Genomic DNA, 19,786 nt, shown 5'->3' with positions numbered 1-19,786 from the left:
AACTGACCTTATCATATTTTTTATAGTTATTAATAATCAGTGAAAAAGAAAGTAATACAGCTGTAACTTTATATTTTATAATGCAAGTATTGTGATGTATTATTGTACATCAGTCAGCTGATGCTGCCCATAAGAATTTAACTCGTATTGAAACGTATACGAAACTTGAAAATCATTTATCAAATATTTCTGAATATTCTTCTTTGGAAGATTATCTTAAGATATGTATTCTTAGTTCCCTTCATGCCTTACATGTGGAAAAGGTCCGTCAGCATTTCCTATCTATCAAAAGCTTTTTTCCTCTTATACGGGGGAAAGTCAAGTCAAAAGGCACATACCCACTCCCATCCACCACCCTTTCTTCCCTCTCAATTTAGCTTCTTATGGATGACTGTTCATCCCTGTACCTTGCCCACTGCCTGCCACATATACATTGATACCCTGAGATATGAAATAAATTCGTTCCATGACCACCGTTATATGTAAAAAAAAATCACCTCAAAACAATTATTCCCATTTAAATTTATGGAAATAGAATTAATCCGTTCCAGTGATACAAAATTACCCCAAAATAAACTTACATATACCAAATGCTTTTTCCCCCTTACAAGGGAGGTAGCCAAAAAGAAAAAGGCATAAAAACCATTCCCACCCACTCCATCCCTAATACACTCCACTCCCCTCCACCCTCCCTCTTATCTTGGCACCTCCTGGATGACAGGTCATCCCTGCACACAGCACATCTATAATCTTTGGTTAATGAAGTGGCCTTGCTGTGTGTCTTGTAACACTGCTTCTGACCCTGGGCAGTGGGCAAGATGCAGGGATGACCTGTCATCCAGGAGGTGCCATGATAAGAGGGAGGGAAGTGGAGTGTGATAGGGATGGAATGGGTGGGAGTGGTTGTTATGCCTTTGTTTTTTAGGCTACCTCCCTTATAAGGGGGAAAAAGCCTTTGATGTATGTAGATATATGTAGGGCTTCATTGTTTCAAGTGATTTATTGGTTGTTCTTTCCAGTATCTTTGCCATGTGTTTGGTATTGTGAACCTGAGGAGTGAGTAGTGTTACTAGCAGAATGGGGTGGAGGCAGTGAAAGGGGTATATATTGCTATTTCAGCCACCTGTTCACTGCCAGGGATGCCAATAAGAGATGGTACCCAGCAGCATATAGAATTGAAGCAAGTGTACATTTGAATTATACAAATGGATTTTATGGGCCAACAGGTGGGACTTTTGGATGGAAACTGCTAGCTGGGCACTGAGTCTAAGATTACATAGGATGTGTGAGGGATTTTGGACAATATATTAGAAAACAAGGATGGCAGAGTTCAGTAGTGATGACTAGAGTGAGAAAGATGAGGGATCAGATCTTCTGATTATGACCACTACAAGGGGGGGCATTAGTATATATATGCTAATAATTGGTGGAAGTAACTAACTCTGGTGAGCTGTCATATGGAAGACTGTGTGTCCATTTTCAGTGTGGATAACATGTGACCTAAACAAATGCTGTTCAGTCTCACTTGCACTTTGAGAAATACTGCCTCAACCCCATTTATAGGCTTGTGTTTCATGCAATGTGAGAAATAGGTGGGTTCAAGGATTTGCATTTATAAATGTGTGCCTATGGGAGGGATTTTGGTTTCTTAGCATAGATATTCTATTGTGCTCTGTGTGTGTTTTATTGCTGTACTTCATTGTCAATAACAGCATTTCTTCCCTTGTGAGACAATATTATTTTGTGAACATAAAAATGTTTAAGGAAGGTAGTAGAAAGAAGGAATTACAAATTTATGTGATCAGTATTCTCCTTGTTGTGGAAATTAATCTCCATTCACAAAACAATGCAGCATAACAGCCCATTCAGGGGTGCCACTAAGCACTGACAGCATAAAATTGACAGTGAACACTCACCAAATATACATAATTGCAAAATCTACAAATGAAACCAACAGACATGTTCTTAATCTTACAAAGAGACTTACCCAACTGTTAAGTGGTCCCCATGTTGGAACCCGCTGACAAAGGTCACGAAGTATGCGGATAACCATAACACAGCTCTGTAGACCATTTGCTCTAGCCTGGAAGGGGGTAAAGTTAGGCAATATGTATAAACAAAAACTGCTTCCAGTCCAAGATGGGATGCAACATTTAACTTTGATCATGTATGAATTTGACAACTAAGTACCCTTTATCACTGCACAAAATATGTATGTATATATACCAAGTAATGTTTGCCAGTGTGTGTACATATATATGCACGTATAAAGATATACATACACAAACACATTCATACACATCCAAACACCACACGAAATCCTTGCATGGAAAGTATATACATTGTGTGTGTAAATTAAAAAGTATCCCCAACACATACAATATATACTACCTTTTTGTACATGTATATACACATTTGTGTTAGTGTGCATGCTCACATTTTCTGAATGGATACAAATAATAAGCATGCAGACAATATTGTGCTCATAAAATATGAAGTATTGTGTCTGCATGTAGCCATGCATGCACATGTGTACATCAATAAATCAACTGCCCAAGTTCTATCTTGCAGTTGACTTGAGGCCTGCAGGAAAGGCCATGGCTACCAGAGAAGCCCCGAGTAATTCAGTGATTTTGCTTTGTTATCTACAAAATGGGAATGTGGGACAATGTAGCATTATGTGCTGTCTTCTGCAAGGTGTTTGTAGTTAGATTCAGCATTAGTGGAATTTCTGTGCAGGGACATGTCAGAGGTTGGCGTAGTTGTGTGAATCATGGAATGCTATGAAGGAGGCCTTTGTTCAGCAGTGGACTTATTTGATTGACTTGTTCATAAATGTGCCAATGTTGTTCTTATCTTGGGAATTTCATTGCAGCTTGGGTAAAGTTAGAATAGGGCAGCATAAGATAAGATGGGCAATTTGATTCTGCAGCCAGGCTATATAAGACTAAAAGCTGTTGTTCCAGTGTAGCTCTTGATTGTTATGGGAGGGGTTTCTGTTGAGGTGATGTTTAGAGTTAAATATAGTTATGGGCCACTTTGAGTACAGTTTTGTGACCTGTTTTTATACAAACCGGCTGCAAGGTGCAGGACTAAAGTTGAAGATGTCCAAGTAGAATATTGCTCCAGCTGTTTTTGTTGTACCTGGTGTGTTGCATTGTGTAATGTGACGGTTTTTGCATAAAATTATGTGTGAAGCATTCTTGTGTGCTGCTCTATGTACAGGATTATAGTCTAGAAATGTAATGTTCTAGACTGCTTTAATGCAGCCAATTATCATTCTTCAGGCTTGGCAGAGTGTGTGTGACACCCACTTTTTTAATTGCTTATTAAGTGTAGATCTTAGTTGTTTATAGACAATGATGTATAGTTCTTGGTTGTTTATAGAAAATGATGTATGGTTCTTGTGTACCTTGTACTTACACCAGTTTCAAGCTCAATTTCTTAGTTGCCTTCACCTTAAAGTCTTGTGTGTATAACTGGATTTATATTGCGACACAAATAACTTTATGATTCTGTCCTATGGGAAAGATTAAATATTAAATTTGACTTCTGGGGGTCTCTTAACCCATTCAACTCCGATGACAAGATGTCTTGTCATTTGGTCAAATAAAACAAAAAATCATAAAACACCAAAATGTTTGATCAAACACCAGAAAAATATAACGTCAGTCCTCGCTTCGCTGCGAGCGAAGCGAGGATTGACGTCATATTTTTCTGGTGTTTGATCAAACATTTTGGTGTTTTATGATTTTTTGTTTTATTTGACCAAATGACAAGGAATCTTGTCATCGGAGTTGAATGGGTTAATCCACAGATGTCAGGGTCAAGAAAAGCATATAGGACCTCTGGTGGGATGTTAATACTGTTTGGCATGATTCACAATTCTAGTTTGCCAATATAATTTTGAGTAGTTTTTTTTTTCTTGTAGTTGCAGTGCTGGGTTAATAGTGATCTGCATATACAAGGTGCTCTGCTCTGAGTTTGGGGTGGGAAGGTCATGAGTAAACATAAAGTGTAGTAGATAGTTTTAGATACTGGGGTGCGAATGTGGCAGGAAAGGGAGGAGTGGAGGTGGAGGTAGAATGTAGATTGAGAGAAGCGAGTAAATGACTTGGTGGATTAAAAAGTGTAATGAGAAACAGAATTTAGGGAAAGTATGCTAAGAGGAGATTGTATGAAGGAGTGATTGTGGTGACAGCACTGTATGGGGCAGAAACATGGAACACAAGAGAGGAAGAGAGAAGGAGTTTGAATGTGTTCGAGATGTGGGGTCTGAGAAGTATGATGGGGATTACTAGGTTGGATAGAGTGAGAAATGAGGTGGAGGTAGAATGTAGATTGAGAGAAGCGAGTAAATGACTTGGTGGATTAAAAAGTGTAATGAGAAACAGAATTTAGGGAAAGTATGCTAAGAGGAGATTGTATGAAGGAGTGATTGTGGTGACAGCACTGTATGGGGCAGAAACATGGAACACAAGAGAGGAAGAGAGAAGGAGTTTGAATGTGTTCGAGATGTGGGGTCTGAGAAGTATGATGGGGATTACTAGGTTGGATAGAGTGAGAAATGAGGTGGTGAGGAGGAGAATGGGGGTGGAAAGGGAGTTGAGAGATAGGGTGGATGAAAGAATATTGGGATGGTTTGGACACATGGAAAGAAGAGTGAAGAAAGACTAGTAAAAGAGGTGTGGAAGGAGTGCACATGAGGGGGCAACCTAGGATGAGATGGATGGATGGGGTAAAAGGGGCTTTGGGGAAGAGGGGAATGTCTGTTGAGGAAGGACGGGAGATGACAGAAGATGGGTGAATGGAGAATGGTTGTATATGGATGATGATGTGATGCATGAGGTGGAATGGATGGGGAGTGAGGGAGTACGTGTGAGAAAAATTTGACACAGCCCAAAGGGATTTCTCCTCATCTCCTTTTCTGCATGAGGTCCCCCCCCCCCCCCGCCGCCAATTTAATGAAGCGGCCTTGCTGTGGATGTGCTGTGTCTTGCAACACTGCTTCTGACTCAGGGCAGTGGACAAGATGCAGGGATGACCAGTCATCCAGGAAGTGCCAAGACAAGAGGGAGGGAAGAGGGTGGAAGGGAGTGGAGTGTGATAGGGATGGAATGTGTGGGAGTGGTTTGTATGCCTTTGTGTTTTGGCTACCTCCCTTTTAAGGGGGAAAAAAGCCTTTGGTATATGTACGTATTCACATTAATCATACCTATAATGTGCATGCAGTATACTTATGAAGTATGTTCATACATAACTCACACACACATTTACATGCAGTACACTGTGTATGTACACAATATACACACATTTTCATATCCACACCGATATCTGTCTACAATCAAGGCCCTCACATAGGGTGGGGTGCATATGCCCTGGGGTGGCATATGGGGGGGTGTGTGTGTGTGTTCTAGTCTGGACATGCCATCCACAAGGCTGACAAAATAATTATATATATATATATATATATATATATATATATATATATAAAAAGAGAGAGGTCAAAGGAGCCCTGAATATTTTAGTGTAATATACAAATTTTGCATTTGAATCAACAGAATAAGATATTTTTCCCTTATCCTTTCTGCAAGAGGGGTATCAAATAACATTTTTAAAATAAGTTTAATTATTTTGCAAGCCAATAGCTATACTAGGAAGTAAGGTATGGTGGAGATAGGAACTGGTGATGGGGGGGGGGGGGGTGTCACTGAAAACTTTGCCCTGAGGCAGCACTTGGGCATGTAAAGGCTCTATGGTGACATAAAATGTAAAATATTTCAAATAAATAAATTACATGTATGTATGTGTATGTGTGTGTATATATATGTATATATACACACACACACACGCGCTCTGTATCACTTAACTCCACTACCCACAAAATACTTCCAATACCCCCTCCCCCACAAATTTCCATACATGTCCAATATATCCCACAATATCATCCTGTCCATCATATGCCTTATCGAAAGCCCAAACAACATACTTACCTTTTGCCAAAAACTTGTTGCACATCTTACTGCAAATTTTTTATCTACACACCCTCATCTTTTCCTAAACCCATCCTATTATTTCCCAAATTACTCCCTCTGTTCTCTTTCTAGTCTCAATAACAAGCCTTTCCAGCTACATTTCACATACTCATCTCTTTAAATCTATATTACACTGCCTCCTTTTCTTTTGTATAGTTGTAATATACACACCTCCAATCCTCTCGCACACTCCTCTCCTTTTAACATACATTAAACCATCTCATTAGTTAATCCACTACAACCATACCTCCCTTTTTTTTTTCTTTTCTTTTTTTTCAAACACTCCACATGACACCTATCCAACTCAGGTGCAAACTTTCAATACTCCTTACACAGCCCCTCCACCAATGATCTGACAATACCCTGCTCTCTCCCCTGCACATTCAGAACTCCTACCTCCCCTCTTCAACACACAGCCCAGAAGTGCCCTCTCAACCACACATGCATTTCAATTATATTAAAATTAAAATATAACACATCTTAATTCTGGAATAATAATGTGCTTGCAAAATCACAAAATATTGTATTACAGAATCTTTTTTTTTTCCCAAAAGCAAATTGATCGATTCCATCATCAAAAGATATGCTATGCAACTTATTGCTTTCTATGCACATGATGCTAAGTGCAGACAATTTTTTCAAGACCCACCCACCAACCTTTCCTACATATACTTGTCTCTTTTCTTAAATACTATGTTCACTATCAACTGACACACACTTGCTGTGGATGTGCTGTGTCTTGCGACACTGCTTCTGACCCTGGGCGGTGGGCAAGGTGCAGGGATGACCCGTCATCCAGGAGGTGCTCAAATGAGAGGGAGGGTGGGAGGGGTGTGGAGTGTATTTAGGGATGAAATGGGTGGGAGTGTTTTTATGCCTTTCCCTTTTTGGCTACCTCCCTTGAAAGGGGGAAAAAGCCTTGGTATATGTATGTACTATCAACTCCCTTTCAATAATTCCTCTCTACAATAGTTCTAACACAACACCCCATACTCACCCTACTACCATATACTGGCGAAACTACTATACCACAAGATAACCCACAATGGTACCTATGATGGATACCTGCCTGTAGTGGTCCTGCAAGACATACAGCAAAGCTATTTTCAAAACCCATCACTTCAATTAGATGCAGCCCTGAGTAGCTCCCCAAATCTCCAGGCTGATCCCAAGATCTCTCTCCAACTTAACTGTATATTTTTTTTTTTCATATGATGTGACAACTCACAAGTACTTCCCTCCCCACTACCAATTTCAATTGGTGACACAGAAACAGTCCCACACTAACAGAACACAGCAGTCCAGTTTCTTCCCATAGTGATCTGTGGAACATCCCAAAGACACATTGTCAGCCATTGTGGGGTTGTGGGTTTCCCCCTTTATGAAACTCGAGGGAAATTTATTATCATTTATCCCCTAACAAATTTACATCATACATATACTGCTTTTTCCCCCTTACATGGGAGGTAGCCAAAAAAAAAGGCATAAAACCCACTCAATCCCTACATACTCCACTCACATTCACCCCCCCTCCCTTTTATCTTGCCTCCTCCTGGCTGCTTCTAGCCCACTGCCCTGGGTCAGAAGCAATATAGCAAGACACATTTGCTTCCCTCCTACACTATACACTCCTTTAATTCAATCCTCACCTCCTCACACCACACACACATGAAAACCAAAATTTCCAATACTAATTTCATCTTTGCCCATATTATACTGAAAGAAATTTCCCCCCACTCCACCACAAACCAGCTGTGCCACTTCCCTCCCCCCACACCGCACACTCAAATTTACTAGCTACTTCCCTTTCACTCACTGATAACCCATAATCTTTTGTCTTTTATATACATTTGTATTTTCTCTCTTCCCTCATCTGTACAAAACCCATATATTTCATGACAATTATTTTGGGTTATAGTAGTGCTCCCAGCCTCTCTATACCCCAACTTTTTACACACACATACCAATGGCTTTTTCCTATTTACAAGGGCTACCCCAACTTCTTGAAAGAGAAAAATATAAAGGAGGATCCCTAACCCCCTCACTCCATTATATTTAACCACCTACTATACCATGCATGAGAACATGGTGCCAGCAATCATTTTAAGGAGAGACAGAGTCTCAGGTTTATGGGAAGAGCACTGGGACAGCAGTTGTGCAAAATTACCATTATTCCTTTTTGAGTAGGAATTCTTGAGCTCTCACAGATGCATGAACCATGACTGGTCTGTAGGGGCATTCCAACAGTCCATAAATACCAACTGAATGTTACCATGCAATAAATACTCCAGTGTGGATATATCTACACAAACTTCAACCATGCATATACATATACATGAAAAATACAAACACAAAACACATGCACTTTTCTAAATATATGCATGTTTCACAAATTGGGAACCACCTATTCCCCACACACAATGTATATACTGTACAGGTTTTCACACACAAACTACCCACACACAATACCTAAGTATATATACATATATATGTATGTATATATACACACGCACATATAATGTACATATCTTCCAGCTTTTCCCCCATCTAATGGTGAGTAGCAAAATGGGAGCCAATTTTTTTTAGTTCATGTTAAATTTCTTCCTCTACATCCCAAAGGAGGCCCCGAGTCTGGTATCATAAGCTATGATACCTGTCAAAATCATACCATAACTTGCCAAATTAAATTTATTCCTCCACATTCTTTGCTATTCACAAATTTCTTTCTATACTTTCATATTCCTTTTCCCCTTTTTGTCATATATACAAACCTTCACTTTTCACTTTCAATTGCCTTCTCAATTGTTCCACTTGTTTTTTCTGTCACTTCATTTTCAAGCATGATTTCAATCTTCCTCTCCATGTGGCATTTCTATTTCACATTTACATGATGGCTGAGGTCATATGCCTTTGTTTTTCCCCATACACACATATACACACACATATATACACTTTCAAAGTTTCAATGTCCCACAAATACAGAGGTCACTAAACCATCAACTGATGGGGTTTTCATATAAACCAAATCAGGCAAGGCTGAGACCATGCCTCTACAATAATGTTAACAGTTGCCTACAGGATTCCCAACAGAAAACCCACTCCCACAGATCCTCCTGGGAAGGAAAAGAATATTGCCTGGTGTTGTATGTGACCTTTGATGAAAGGTGGATGTAGGGGTGAGGGGGTGGTGAGGAAGGAGAGGGAGGGAGAAGAGAAGGGGTAGTGATGGAGGAGGGAATGGGAGATAAGGTGATAGAAGAATAACTGGGTGACAAAAGGGTTTAAGAAATGGAGGGCAAGGTGTAAAGACAGGAAGGATGGGAGGTTAAGTGGAAGTGGAAAGGGGAGGAGGGAGAGAAGAGGAGCATGAGGGGAAGAAAGGGAAGAGTGCCGAGAGAGAGATGGGGGAATATGAAGAATGCAGAGAAGTAGAGAGTTGTGTATAGAGAAGCGAGGAGGGTGAAGAGCATAATGGAAAGGGTGGGGTAAAGATAGTGAAAGGAAGGGTGAGGAGTGTGTGGGGTGGGAAGCATAAATGGAGAAGTCAATGAGAGGGTGAAAGGGTGGAGAAACCATGGAATGAGAGGAGGAAAGCACTAAAGGAAAGAAGAAGAGGATGACGGGAGAAGTGGGGAGGGAAACTTGGAGAGAAAAGAGAAGTTGAGGGGATTGTGAAGGGAGGAATGAGGAGCATGAAGGTTCATTTTGGATAATGGCACCAGCAATATTTAAGAGGGAGTAGACCCCCATCATTCCAACTTCAGGATCAAAGCTCCATTACCATGGATCCATTGATTGGGTCCACATCTGACAGGGTTCTCTACATGAAAGAGATTAAGTCTGCTCACTTCATTCATTTCATAACAACAGTGGTTAAAATGAGGACCATGGGAGTGTAGCAAGTCTGGGAATGTGATGTTAGGTGGTACTAGAGGAATAACTAATGGTTGTGGTTCAATGGCCATCCTGAAGCAGCAGCAATTACTTTTGTCTAATCTGATGGGGCAGACCATCATTGTGCTAAGAGCACAAATGTGAGTGTGTGTGTGTGCATGTTCACTGGAGTGGTGGTAGGGATAGTGCAGGGCACACCCAAGTAGTAGCAGGGGGCTTTGTCAGGTATGGTGGGGCTGATGTAAGGGTCTTCCCTTCATCTGTGGAGCTGTTCCATTCCTGTAGCCACAGATTGAGTGAGCTTGCTTGGCAAAGTTAAGCCATGTAATATTCAGGCCATCTTTTCCAGCCCATCCCTTTGTAGGGGCGAGCAATGGATCATGACAAGGGCTGCTCAAAGATACAGGCAGCTGCTGAGCTGTACTACAGCCCAAATCCCACTGCCATGGATATTGGGCCCACACCAGATATTTGTGGATTCTAGTCATTTAACTGTCCCAGATATGTTATGTACAAACAAAATGCACTTTCATATGTACAGACACACAGGCATCCATATCCGAACACATAATACATACACACAATGGACATCAACACATACAATAATATAGTTACATGAGAATTATACTGGAGACAAAAAAAAAAATAAAAATAAAAAATTAAATAATGTTTGCCCATCTTGTACCAGCTACATGCTAAGATGAAACTGCACACCAACCAACCTTTCTTGATCCTTTCAGTCCATGCACCATTCCAGCATTCCATGGTGACTTTAAATCAAAGCTTGTATTAACCTTAAAAGTAAAAATGATATCTTGTTGAACCAGGTTCTTTGGCTGAACTCTGCTTAACAGTGAACAAATTTGAACCGAGATGAAAGGTCATTTGCTAATTATGGGGATGAGACAATCTACATGTCAAAGAAAGTTGACGTTCTTCTATAGCCCCTTGTGATGAAGCAGAGTCCGTTTCACACTTTCCAGCCTCATGCTATGGTCTTGAAGGCTACAGTGATTACAAGACCTCCATCTCTGAGCCAGTAACAGCAGTAGTAGCAAACCTTTGCACTTCATTCCACATCCAACAACAGCCCAAAGCCTTTGTATAATGGAAGTGTGGAAAATGCAAAGATACTTCTCTACACAACTGGTCTCAGCCATGGAGCTTGTGCTGGGGCGGTATCAAGTTTGGTCCTAACTATCACTGAGTCGAAACAAAAATTGAAATAAAAATAAAACTGTCATGAGATGAATGACAGTCAAGTCCCTTCTATTACTGTACAACCCCCAGCAAACTGCTATCTGCTGCAGACATTTGTTACACTTACGAAATCAGCATTAAGTGGCTATTGTTGCAAAGAGAAAAAAGAAGAAAAAAAAATCAAGTTAATCAAGGTTTCATTAACTGCCCATAAAGCAGAAGTGAATGCAAACAACTTCTCCTTGCAACGCTGCCATCCATGCTGGTTCCCAAAGTGTAAAGCCATTTTCTGATGGCCAGGCAACAGTGCACTCCAAGTTGCACAGCAACAACAGGAACCTGTGACATGACCTACAACCTAACCTAACTCTCCTACCCCCACCCACACATTACCATAAGGCTGAAAAGTACAGGGTGGGTTCCTGGCAGCCTGTTCCCAAACTCAATTGCAAGTTTGGGAACAGACTGCGTTGTCCCCCTCCCCAAGTGTTTGGGATGCAAACCTGGAACCACTTGGCATGTCTGAGGGCGGCAAGAGCTTCCAGACATTTCAGCTTGTCGAGCACATCTGGAGGATCCTTGGCGGCGACCACCTGCGAGTCTAAAATACGTAAACACTGCGTCACACACCCTGGCTAAGCCTCCACCCACCACCACAACCAGGAAACATCATTTCCACAAATACTTGCCACCACAATGGAAATCTAACTTTGTACTAAAAGAATAAACAAATGGAAAAAAAAAATATATATATATATATATATACATATATATGCATATATCTACATATGTATATATTACAAAATAAAATCACAATATATTACATGTGTGTGTGTGTGTGTGTGTGTGTATATATTTATATATATATATATATATCTTATATATATATATATACACATGCACACATATATATGTGTAATTATGTATAAAATATATATAGGTGTATACATACACAAATGAAGCGACTAATATAAAATTTCAATTACTTTCCAACCCAAAATGTTTGTAAAACCCTTCCAGGGAATTCTATCCAAAGTGAGTAATTTAGATAAGTAATTGATTTTATACACTCCAACACATTTAGGCATCTACTATATAAACACTCACATACACACTTATAAAAATAATAAAATGGAAAGTTAACAAAATTAGTATATCTACAACCAGATTGTGTGTATTTGTGCTTGTATGTTTAAATGTTTAACAATTTTTTTCACCTGGAAAGTCTCCTGCAGGAAACACTTTACGCTTCTTGTCCTCTTCCTATCAGCATACCTCTTATCAAGGAGGATGCCAGCCAAGGCATGTACCCACCCCGACTTGTTCCACTCCTATCCATTGCCTATTTCCCTCTAATCTTTGCTCTTTGTGGATGAGAGGTCATTATTTTCCCCTAGCCAATGCCCAGGTCAAATGAAATCCAACAATCCAAGAAGATATCTATGGGAGGGCCTGAGTACTTCTATTAACTACTGTGCAGTTGGGAGTTTCTAGTAATTAGGTTTTAATTCCTTCAATGATCTAGTATTTTTGTCCTTTTGCCAAGATGTGCTCCAATCCCAATCCATCACCCACTTCCCTTTCTTAATTCCTTGTGGATAAAGGGTCACCCTTGTCCCCTGCCAAGTCTGAAGCAATGCAGCAATACACAGCTAGGCCAGATGCTTCAAGCTGACAAAAAACATCAGTTTATTATGTACTAAGCTTTGAGTCTATTCTGCAAGACATGGGCCCACACTCAAATTCAACAGCTACTGGTGATTGCATGATAGATGTACGAGAGAACAGTTTCACTTCAAAGTCTGTCAACCACCTCATACATACATACATACATACATATACATTCCCACCCATTCCATCCCTAAATACACTCCACATCCCTCCACCCTTTCTTTTCTTAGCACCTCCTGGATGACGGGTCATCCCTGCACCTTGTCCACTGCCCTGGGTCAGAAGCAGTGTTGCAAGACACAGCACATCCACAGCAAGGCCGCTTCATTAAATTGGCAATCCCCCCTCTCCATCCCCCCACTGCATAAAAGGAGAAGACGGGGAGAAATCCCTTCGGGCTGCGTCAAATTTTGCTCACACATACTACCTCACCCCCCATCCCCCCAACCATTCCATCTCATGCATTACATCATCCATATACAACCATTCTCCATTCACCCCTATCTTCTGTCCTCTCCCGTCCTTCCTCAACAGACATTCCCCTCTTCCCCAAAGCCCCCTTCACCCCATCCATCCACCTCATCCTAGGACGTCCCCTCATGTTCACTCCCTCCACATCTGCCTTCCATACCTCTTTTACTAGTCTTTCTTCACTCATTCTTTCCATGTGTCCAAACCATCCTAATACTCTTTCATCAACCCTATCTCCCACTCCCTTTCCACCCGTTCTCCACCTCACCTTCATTAAAAGGTGCAGCCTTCTAGTCTTTTTCTTTCAAGTAGGTTCAAAATCTCTCCAAACTTGAACCATTTCCCACCCAGTTTTCTATATTAGAAGAGCTGAAAATTAGCAGCTGTTCCCCTCTTCCTACTCCTATTAGCTGGTAACATGAGCTGATAGACCTTTGCTGCTACTGTGGTGCTGCAGGTTTCCTCTCAGTGGAACTCAAGGCAACAATCATTTTCACACATCAGCTCAACCTAATCATTCTGGGTTGACCCTCCATATCACATACCAAATCTTTCACTTAAATTTCTTGCAGAAGACCAGGAGCCTCCAGGAAATTGGCCACAGCCACCTGTTGAGCTCACGGGTCATTCCAGGAAAAGATCGTATGTTGTGATGCTGTCTGTGTGGGGTGAGTATAGGGCAATATACAAGTTACTGCTAAAGCAATTGGGAGTCTGTTGCTTCCAGATTTGTGTGACCTCAATGTATTGTGCAATCCTTACTTGCAATTTCTCTCATGTTGATTTCTGAGGGAATTAGGTGAAGTATAGAATATGGCAGTCTACTGCAGAGTGCTCACTTTGTGATACAAGTGAGCAGGTAGTACTGTTTGGGTTTTAAGGTGTTTAGTGGGTTGTGTTTATGTGACATGGCAAGACAGGAAGGTCAAGGCTTTTGTTGAAAGCTATGTGTATTATTCTCAAACTGCTCTATGAGAAGACTTGAACTCAAGCTCATATCTTGTACTGCTGTTTTGTGGAAAGAGAGAGAGAATTCATGCAACTGCAGTCCACTTTCACACAATTGTGACAATTTAAAATGAAAACCATATAAAAATGGGATGAAATGGGTGGGAGTGTTTTTATGCCTTTCCCTTTTTGGCTACCTCCCTTGGAAGGGGGAAAAAGCCTTGGTATATGTATGTATGTATGTATGTATGTATGTATATAAAAATAATCAATAAAATAGAAAAAATAAATAAATAAAATAAAACAAGAGATCCAAGTGGCAGGAACTGTAAACTGTGTTCCTATCTGGGTGGCAAGCCCAAAACTGGCATTGTGGTGATGGTTGTCTGACAATATGGGGATGGACAGCCAAAGGATGGTGAGGCTGTGAGGGTTGCAACTGTTCCCCTCCTCTCATCGAGAGAGCCACATATAGTGCACCACAATGCACACAACACTACTGCAAAGTATAACAGCACTTGAAATATTAAATTAGTAACCTAAAAGAGGTTAATTCCAATATCCCACTGTGACAAACATTCTTTTATGGCCTTTCTATATTATTCTTTTTTTTTTTCTTTCTTTCTTTCTTTTTTTTCCTTCCACAGATGACCTTCTGGACAGAGAGGGGAAAGTGCTTCTGCATAACTTGTAAGACTTAATGGCACCAGGGGCCAGGAATGCAGACTAGCATGTCTATTTATAACAAAATTTGCACATTTAGGGCCAAAGCTATTGCAATCAAAATAAGCTAAAACAGCATTTCACTGTGTCCCCTGGTTTTTATTTTTAGTTAAAACAACACTTGAGGCCAGTCTGTCAATAATTTTCATCACAAGTTATTTGAGACTTAAAATTGCTTTCTGTGATGAAAACTTCTAAGACTTCCCCCAAAATGAGGCAGAATCCATTCAGTATGTTGAAACTCCACTGACAAAGAAAGAAATATAATGGTGAAAATAACATTTTCAACAACCAACATAAATAAGCACTAACACAAGATTGAATTATACATAATAAAATAAATGTGGGTTAAATAAATATAATTTTGGGTCTAACAAACTAGGTACTCATGACCGTCAGTGGGAATCGATCCATAAAATGAATGAATAATGCCACAACCTGACAACTCCTTGACAACAGAGGCACTGGCCTTTAGGCAGCCAAGCACCAATCTGCCTTATATCCCGTTACCTCCTTCATGGAGCAGTTGTTCTCTCATGATTGGTGAAGTTAGGGTGACAGTAACAGAGATGCGCTGTTCTCCTACACTCTGCACCACCAATGCAGCTTCTTCTACTACCCGTTGGATTTCGTATTTATCTTCTGGTGCTACAATCTGGAAATAAAACAATTAAGAATAAATTTACAAAACATGCAAATACCCATAGCAAGAGTAATGGCATTATGATGAAATCGAATCTGTCATATACCATTTTAACTTCTGTAAACATACAACCAAGGGCTTTTCCCCCCCTTACAAGGTAGGTAGCCAAAGCTGAAATGCATAATTCCACTCTCACCCTTTTCATCTCCACCCACTCCACTCCCATTCACCACCCTTCCCTCCCTCCCTCTTTTCTTGGCTCCTCCTGGATGACGGGGTCATCCCAGCATCTTGCCCATTGCCCTGGGTCAGAAACAATGCAGCAAGACACAGCACACCCACAGCATTGCCACTTCATTTAATTGGCAACCCCCACTCTCCATCCCCTCATGCAGAAAAAGATAAGACGGAGAAATACCTTGGTCCATGTCAAAATGTTCATACATAACCTCTCCCTACCCACCCACCCCCCTATTCCCCACTCCATCCACCTCTGCCTTCCACACTTCTTTTACTAATCTTTCTTAGCTCATTCTTTCTGTGTCCAAACCATTCCAATACTCTTCCATCAACCTTATCTCCCAACTCCCTCTCCACTCCTCTTAATCAAGAAGAGGGATGAGTGAGAAGAGGGAGAAGAGAGAGGAGGGAGAAGAGGCAGGAGGAAGGAGAGGGAGTAAGAAGAGATGGAAAAAAAAAAAAAAAAAAAAAAAAAAGGAGAATAGTGAGGAGTGAGAGTGAGAACATAAGAATGAAGGCGACTGCAAGAGACCATAAGGCCTACATTAGGCCCCATTCATAAAGTGGTCTGTTGGCCCAGGTCTCTTGCAGAGCCCAAGTAACCACATACAACCACCAGACTGACCCATAAGTCACTCAAGTAATAAATATTACCTGGTTATGGTTTAAATAAAGCAGTGTGAGGGATTGAGGAAGTTAGTGACAGAGTTTGAGGTGTGTGAAAGAAGGAAGCTGAAGATAAATGTGGGCAAATGTAAGGTGATGAGATGTACAAGGGGAGAGTGACAGTAGGCTGAAAGTGAGCATTAAAGGTGAGAAACTTGAGGAAGTGGATAGTTTTAGATACTTGGGTGCGAATGTGACAGGAAAGGGAGGAGTGGGCGTGGAGGTAGAATGTAGATTGAGAGAAGCGAGTAAATGCCTTGGTGGATTAAAAAGTGTGTAATGAGAAATAGACATCTGGGAATGGATGCTAAGAGGAGGTTATATGAAGGAGTGATTGTGCCAACAGCATTGTATGGGGCAGAAACATGGAACATGAGAGAGGAAGAGAGAAGGAGTTTGAATGTGTTTGAGATGAGGTGTCTGAGAAGTATGATAGGGGTTACTAAGCTAGATAGTGAGAAATGAGGAGGTGAGGAAGAGAACAGGGGTGGAAAGGGAGTTGGGAGATAGGGTTGATGAAAGAGTGTTAGGATGGTTTGGACACATGGAAAGAATGAGTGAAGAAAGATTAGTAAAAGAAGTGTCGAAGGCGGAGGTGGAAGGAGTGAATATGAGGGGGCATCCTAGGATGAGATGGATGGATGGGGTGAAAGGGGCTTTACAAAAGAGAGGAATGTCTGGAGGAAGGACGGGAGAGGACAGAAGATAGGGGTGAATGGAGAAAGGTTGTGTATAGATGAGGCTGTGATGCATGAGGGGGAGTGGGTGGGGGATGGGGAGTGAGGAAGTACGCATGGAAAAAATTTGACGTAGCCCGAAGGGATTTCTCCCCGTCTTCTCCTTTTCTGCATGAGGGGACGAAGAGGGGGGGTCGCCGAATTTATGAAGCGGCCTTGCTGTGGATGTGCTGTCTTGCGACACTGCTTCTGACCCAGGGCAGTGGACAGGATGCAGGGATGTCCCGTCATCCTGGAGGTGCCAAGATAGGAGGGAGGGAGGGGAGTGGAATATATGGGAAATGAAATGGAGGGGAGTGGAATATATGGGAAATGAAATGGGTGGGAGTGATTCCTATGCCTTTTTCTTTTTGGTTACCCCCTGTGTAAGGGGGAAAAAGCCTTTGGTATATGTATGATGTATGAGACAAGTTGTTCTGTGTCTTGTGTGTGATAATTGCGTTTGGGGGCAGTTTGTGTGGCTTGGCCAATTTGTGTTGGTACTGATTAGTGCTGGAGACCTGAATGTAGTTGTGAATGGGTGGTTCTTGCTTTTCTTTGTAGGGTTTTTCTGAGGAGGCTAATGTCTGGAGGGGTGAGGAATTGGTATTTTTGTAGTCTGTCTTGAAAGGCTGGTTTTGGAATCAGAGCACAAGTTATTGGGTGTGTACAACTTAAAATTAGAAGTGTTTAATATATATATATTTTTATCAACCACAATGCACTTTAATTCTAAACCATCAACATTGGAAGAACCGTGGAGCCACATGCAGAAATTGAAACGTGGTACGCCCGAGAACTCGAACCAACGGCTAGCACATGACCAGTGCTTGTAGTCACTTAATCAGAGCACAAGTTATTGGGTGTGTATAACTTAAAATTAGAAGTGTTTAATATATATATATTTTTATCAACCATAATGCACTTTAATTCTAAACCATCAACATCGGAAGAACCGTGGAGCCACATGCAGAAACTGAAACGTGGTATGCCCGAGAACTCGAACCAACAGCTACCACGTGACCATGTATATGTATATAATATATATATATATATATTATATATATATATATATATATATATATATATATATCAAGGGCTACTATTACACAGGACGTGCGCACCCAGATCCCTGGGTCCGCTAGCGGAGGCCATTGCTTTTTTTGTAACCTAACATTGGATATTGGATAAATATATCAAAACTAGAAACCAAATATTGTATATAGGACAAATATATCAACTATTGACTTATTCAATGCAGTACAAGTTAATATAAAATTTCATAGTGATATAAACTATTTTTAAGGCACTGTTATGCTTCGAAATGCCAATTTTAGCCGTACTTAACAGGTATTATTGTGTAAGGTTAGTGGACATCAGGGTTGGCGATTTTTTTTATCTTTTTTAAAAACATAAAAAATCTTTTTTTTTTTTTTTTTAATCAGATTTATTTGATTTAAATAGATCTTTTTTATAGATCTTAAATATTGTGGGATTGCTATCTGATATGCGATCCGATTGCTAAAGGACATTTTTACCATATCAATATAAGGAGCAGTGTTATATAGACTTGCCACAAGTATACAAGGAACGGTATAAGCCTACATGTAGTATATATCACTGTGCAGCCCACAACAAGTTTCAACAAGATTCTTGTTGAAACTTGTTCTAGGTAAGCAACTTCTCACTGAGTCAGTTGCTGCTTTGGAATCAACAAGGAAGGATGTCTTTTGTACCTGGCAGAGTGGTTCCTTCAGGCAGAAAAAATTATCCTGTCTGGAATTATTTTGAAAAACTACCAACAACTTCTGGCAAAGGGTACCGAGCTAAATGCAAAGACTGCAGCCTGGAACTACAGGGCATTGTGTCAAGATTAAAATCTGAGAGATAAATGCCAAGGTCAGCCACAGCATACAGAAGAAATTGATGACCCAGGTAAATAATTTTACTTAGATTGTGTGCATTTCTCCCTTTTCATACGGAACTATATAATTTTGGTGAACAATGGAGAGCATGTACAATAAAAATGTGAAGGCCTAAAGAGATGATACTTCAACTTCATTACTTCTAAATTTGGGTAATGACTATATCACTATAAAATACCGTATCCACTCAACTTTGGGGCCTAGATGATTGTTATTCATTTCATTCAACATTGTGTAATATATTTCATAGGTTCCATTGGAATTCAGCCCACATAGGATTCAGTCCAAAGGGATTTAGCCTAACCTAACCCAAGTAACCCATCATTTTTAGTGAATTTAAAAGTGGACTGAATCCTGTGTGGGCTTAATTCCAAGCCCACCTATTTCATATCCTGTTAATTATTTCCACATAATTTAGTGGCTTGTGTGAATGTGATCATTATCTAAAAAATAACTACTGTCCTCAAAAGTAGCCTAAATCACACTGTATTCATTCATTTATTTATTCATTTATAAATTATGCAATATGCTAAAATTTTCTGTTTCCATTTCAGGATCTGTATCAACAGCTTCAATCCCTTCATCATCGGCTCCACTTGAATTATCTGCAAACCCGACTCCACCATTAAAAAGGTCACTATCAGACTCCTCCAT

At 40.5% G+C, this 19,786-nt stretch overlaps 1 protein-coding gene across 5 annotated transcripts in view; it reads right to left on the bottom strand.

Moving 5' to 3' along the window:
• The window catches only part of Zn72D (Zinc-finger protein 72D), a 115,262-nt gene that overhangs the window by 6,246 nt on the left and 89,230 nt on the right, over positions 1 to 19,786 (bottom strand). For 3 of the 5 annotated variants that reach the window (XM_076178629.1, XM_076178630.1, XM_076178631.1), the window contains exons 10-13: positions 15,453 to 15,597; positions 11,633 to 11,730; positions 10,652 to 10,723; positions 1,988 to 2,083 (exon numbers count right to left, since the gene is read on the bottom strand). In XM_076178629.1, the coding sequence (XP_076034744.1) occupies positions 1,988 to 2,083; positions 10,652 to 10,723; positions 11,633 to 11,730; positions 15,453 to 15,597 (411 nt within the window). The remainder of the gene's footprint in view (positions 1 to 1,987; positions 2,084 to 10,651; positions 10,724 to 11,632; positions 11,731 to 15,452; positions 15,598 to 19,786) is intronic. The other 2 variants (XM_076178632.1, XM_076178633.1) reach the window with 1 other exon arrangement.

The sequence above is a fragment of the Oratosquilla oratoria genome, chromosome 41 (assembly GCF_046742065.1).
Source record: "Oratosquilla oratoria isolate Oo_2021 chromosome 41, ASM4674206v1, whole genome shotgun sequence".
Classification (NCBI taxonomy): domain Eukaryota; kingdom Metazoa; phylum Arthropoda; class Malacostraca; order Stomatopoda; family Squillidae; genus Oratosquilla; species Oratosquilla oratoria.
The sequence above is the reverse complement of the archived record's forward strand: the minus strand, read 5'-3'. Positions and strand labels throughout refer to the sequence as shown.